This window comes from Calidris pugnax, unplaced genomic scaffold (genome assembly GCF_001431845.1).
Source record: "Calidris pugnax isolate Ruff unplaced genomic scaffold, ASM143184v1 scaffold1920, whole genome shotgun sequence".
Taxonomy (NCBI): Eukaryota; Metazoa; Chordata; class Aves; order Charadriiformes; family Scolopacidae; genus Calidris; species Calidris pugnax.
The window spans coordinates 1-4,585 of NW_015092267.1; the positions used below are offsets into that span (position 1 = coordinate 1).

Genomic DNA, 4,585 nt, shown 5'->3' on the forward strand with positions numbered 1-4,585 from the left:
GCCGGGCACCCCATGCTGGGTGCCCAGTATCAGACCCCCCCCATACCAGGCATCTCGTACCCACAGCCCATGCCAGGCACCCCACGTCAGGGACCCTGTGTTCTGGACACCCCATACTGGGTATCCTCTATGGGGCACCCCATGCCAGGCACCCTGTGCCATGCATCCCATACTGGCCACCCTTTACTGACAGCCCATACTGAGCACCACATGCTGGGGCCCTAGTACCAGACACCCCATGCCAGGTACCCCATGCCAGGCACCCTGTACTGACCCCCCTATGCCATGCACCCCATACCAGACACCCTGTTCCAAGCACCTCATGCCTGGCACCCCATGCCATACCCCACACCGAGCACCCCATGCCAGGCGCCCTGTATTAGGCACCCCATACCAGGCACCCCGTCCCAAGCACCCCATGCCATGCCCCCTGTACCAGGCACCCCACAATGAGCACCCTGTGCCAGGCACCCCATGCTGAGCACCCCATGCCATGCCCTGCTGAGGCAAAGGGGCTGGGGACATGGGGACATTGAGCCGGGCACTGCCACCTCCTGCCCATGGGCCAGCCCCACGGGATGGGGCAGGTGTCCTCTGTGCCCTGGGAGGGATGGGGCAGATGTCCCCTGGGTGGGATGGGGCAGATGTCCCCTGTCTCCTAGAATGGCCAATGCCATATGTCCCCTTGCTCCATGAAGGATGAGATGTCCCCTGTCCCCCTGGTCAGGGTGGGGGCAGATGATCCCTGTCCTCCTTGGTGAGATGAGGACCTCTGTCCTTGTCCACCCGCAGGGACAATGAGAGATGTCCCCTGTCCCCATGGTGAGGATGAGGGCAGATGTGCCCTGTCCCCCTGGTTGGGACAAGGTCAGATGTCCCCTGTGCCCTGGGAGGGATGAGGACCAATGTCCCCTGTCCCCCAGGAGGCCACCAGCCCAGGGCTCCCACCCCCCACATGTCATAGGGTTGGGGGGGTGACACTCAGCGACTTTGCTGGTCCTCTCTCCAGACCCCTCTGCTAACTGGGACCAGTTTGGGGCTGCAGTGGTGGGAGGTGGTGAAGGGAGACGAGGCCACTGGGGAGCTGAGGGACCTTCATGTGTCCTGCTGGGGGGGGGACATGGGTGGTGGAGTGTCCCCAGATTTTTCCCCCAGGGAGGGATGGAGCCAGGCTGGGAGGGGGGACAGGGGATGGGAGGAGAAGACAATGTCTGTCCCCTGGGGGTCCCCAGAGGTGGAGATGGGGGTCCCAGGGTGGGGGCCACTCGTCTCATTCCCTCCTTGTCCCCCCCAGGCCGTCTGCTGCCCCGACCACGTGCACTGCTGTCCCCAGGGCTACACGTGTGACCCGGAGGGGGGCAGCTGCCTGCAGGAGGGGGGGCAGCGCCGGCCCTGGCTGGAGAAGGCCCCAGCGCTGCCCGGGGGGGGGACGTGCGGTGTGACGAGGAGACCAGCTGTCCCGACGGGAACACGTGCTGCCGGCTGAGCTCGGGGACATGGGGGTGCTGCCCGCTGGAGGACGTAGGCAGGGGGTCCCCGTGTGGGGACAGGGACAGGCTGGGGGCCCAGTGGGGTGGGGGGTCACGGCGGTGCATCCAGGGGAGGGGGGCACCAGGGTGTCCTTGTTGAGGGGGACGTGGGTTGAGGGACCTCAAGTGGTTGAGGCAAAGGGGCTGGGGACGTGGGGACATTAACCCAGGCACTCCCACCTCCTGGCATGGGCCAGCCCCACGGGATGGGGCAGGTGTCCCCTGGGTGGGATGAGGACCAATGTCCCCTGTGCCCTGGATGGGATGGGGCAGATGTCCCCTGGGTGGGACTGGGCAGATGTCCCCTGTCTCCCAGAAGGGACAATGCCATATGTCCCGTTGCTCCATGAAGGATGAGATGTCCCCTGTCCCCCTGGTCAGGGTGGGGGCAGATGTTCCCTGTCCTCCTTGGTGGGATGAGGGCCTATGTCCCTGTCCCCTAGGAGGGACAATGAGAGATGTCCCCTTGCTCTTGGAAGGAGGAGGACAGATATGCCCTGTCCCTCTGGTTGGGACAAGGTCAGATGTCCCCTGTGCCCTGTGAGGGATGAGGACCAATGTCTCCTATCCTCCAGGAGGCCACCAGCCCAGGGCTCCCACCCCCCACATGTCATAGGGTTGGGGGGGTGACACTCAGCGACTTTGCTGGTCCTCTCTCCAGTCCCCTCTGCTAACTGGGACCAGTTTGGGGCTGCAGTGGTGGGAGGTGGTGGAGGGAGACGAGGCCACTGGGGAGCTGAGAGACCTTCATGTGTCCTGCTGGGGGGGGGACATGGGTGGTGGAGAGTCCCCAGATTTGTCCCCAAAGGAGGGATGGAGCCAGGCTGGGAGGGGGGACAGGGGATGGGGGAGTGACACCAGGACACTTTGCTGGGCCCCCAGTTTGCTAACTGGGACCAGTTTGGGGCTGCAGTGGTGGGACGTGGTGGAGGGAGATAAGGCCACTGAGGAGCTGAGGGACCTTCATGTGTCCTGGGGGTAGGGGAATAAGGATGGTGGCGGAGTGTCTCCATGCAGCCCCCCCAGAGGAGGGATGGAGCCAGGCTGGGAGGGGGGACAGGGGATGGGAGGAGAAGACAATGTCTGTCCCCTGGGGGTCCCCAGAGGTGGAGATGGGGGTCCCAGGGTGGGGGCCACTCGTCTCATTCCCTCCTTGCCCCCCCCAGGCCGTCTGCTGCCCCGACCACGTGCACTGCTGTCCCCAGGGCTACACGTGTGACCCGGAGGGGGGCAGCTGCCTGCAGGAGGGGGGGCAGCGCCGGCCCTGGCTGGAGAAGACCCCGGCGCTGGCCCGGGGGGGGGACGTGCGGTGTGACGAGGAGACCAGCTGTCCCGACGGGAACACGTGCTGCCGGCTGAGCTCGGGGGCCTGGGGGTGCTGCCCGCTGGAGGACGTAGGCAGGGGGTCCCCGTGTGGGGACAGGGACGTGCTGGGGGTCACGGGGGTGCACCCAGGGGAGGGGGGGACCATGGGCTGGGCTGAGACCTCAGGGGGGGATCCCAAGTGGCTGAGGCAAAGGGGCTGGGGACATGGGGACATTGAGCCGGGCACTGCCACCTCCTGCCCATGGGCCAGCCCCACGGGATGGGGCAGGTGTCCTCTGTGCCCTGGGAGGGATGGGGCAGATGTCCCCTGGGTGGGATGGGGCAGATGTCCCCTGTCTCCTAGAATGGCCAATGCCATATGTCCCCTTGCTCCATGAAGGATGAGATGTCCCCTGTCCCCCTGGTCAGGGTGGGGGCAGATGATCCCTGTCCTCCTTGGTGAGATGAGGACCTCTGTCCTTGTCCACCCGCAGGGACAATGAGAGATGTCCCCTGTCCCCATGGTGAGGATGAGGGCAGATGTGCCCTGTCCCCCTGGTTGGGACAAGGTCAGATGTCCCCTGTGCCCTGGGAGGGATGAGGACCAATGTCCCCTGTCCCCCAGGAGGCCACCAGCCCAGGGCTCCCACCCCCCACATGTCATAGGGTTGGGGGGGTGACACTCAGCGACTTTGCTGGTCCTCTCTCCAGACCCCTCTGCTAACTGGGACCAGTTTGGGGCTGCAGTGGTGGGAGGTGGTGAAGGGAGACGAGGCCACTGGGGAGCTGAGGGACCTTCATGTGTCCTGCTGGGGGGGGGACATGGGTGGTGGAGTGTCCCCAGATTTTTCCCCCAGGGAGGGATGGAGCCAGGCTGGGAGGGGGGACAGGGGACGGGAGGAGAAGACAATGTCTGTCCCCTGGGGGTCCCCAGAGGAAGAGATGGGGGTCCCGGGGTGGGGGGCACTTGTCTCATTCCCTCCTTGTCCCCCCCCAGGCTGTCTGCTGCCCCGACCACGTGCACTGCTGTCCCCAGGGCTACACGTGTGACCCGGAGGGGGGCAGCTGCCTGCAGGAGGGGGGGCAGCGCCGGCCCTGGCTGGAGAAGACCCCGGCGCTGGCCCGGGGGGGGGGCGTGCGGTGTGACGAGGAGACCAGCTGTCCCGACGGGAACACGTGCTGCCGGCTGAGCTCGGGGGCCTGGGGGTGCTGCCCGCTGGAGGACGTAGGCAGGGGGTCCCCGTGTGGGGACAGGGACGTGCTGGGGTCCCCGGTGGGGAGGGGGGTCACGGGGGTGCACCCAGGGGAGGGGGGTCACCAGGGTGACCTTGTTGAGGGGGATGTGGGTTGAGGGACCCCAAGTGGCTGAGGCAGAGGGGCTGGGGACATGGGGACATTGAGCCGGGCACGCCTCCTGCCCATGGGCCAGCCCCACGGGATGGGGCAGGTGTCCCCTGGGAGGGACTGGGCAGATGTCCCCTGTCTCCCAGGAGGGTCCATGCCATATGTGCCCCTGCCCCCTGCTCCATGAAGGATGAGATGTCCCCTGTCCCCCTGGTCAGTGTGGGGGGAGATGATCCCTGTCCTCCTTGGTGGGATGAGGACCTATGTCCTTGTCCACCAGCAGGGACAATGAGAGATGTCCCCTTGCTCCTGGAAGGAGGAGGGCACATGTCCCCTGTCCCCCTGATGGGGACAAGGTCAGATGTCTCCTGTACCCTAGGAGGGATGAGGACCAATGTCCCCTGTCC

The 4,585-nt window shown here is 66.0% G+C and overlaps 1 protein-coding gene across 1 annotated transcript; it reads left to right on the plus strand.

The window, feature by feature from the left end:
• Positions 1–1,372: 1,372 nt before the first annotated feature.
• GRN (granulin) lies at positions 1,373–4,185 on the plus strand (the record flags this gene model as incomplete). The annotated part of the gene is made up of 3 exons (XM_014962319.1): positions 1,373–1,521; positions 2,696–2,923; positions 3,832–4,185. Coding segments are annotated over 3 exons (731 nt in total), but the record flags the coding sequence as incomplete, so codon positions are not given.
• Between the last annotated feature and the right edge of the window lie 400 nt (positions 4,186–4,585).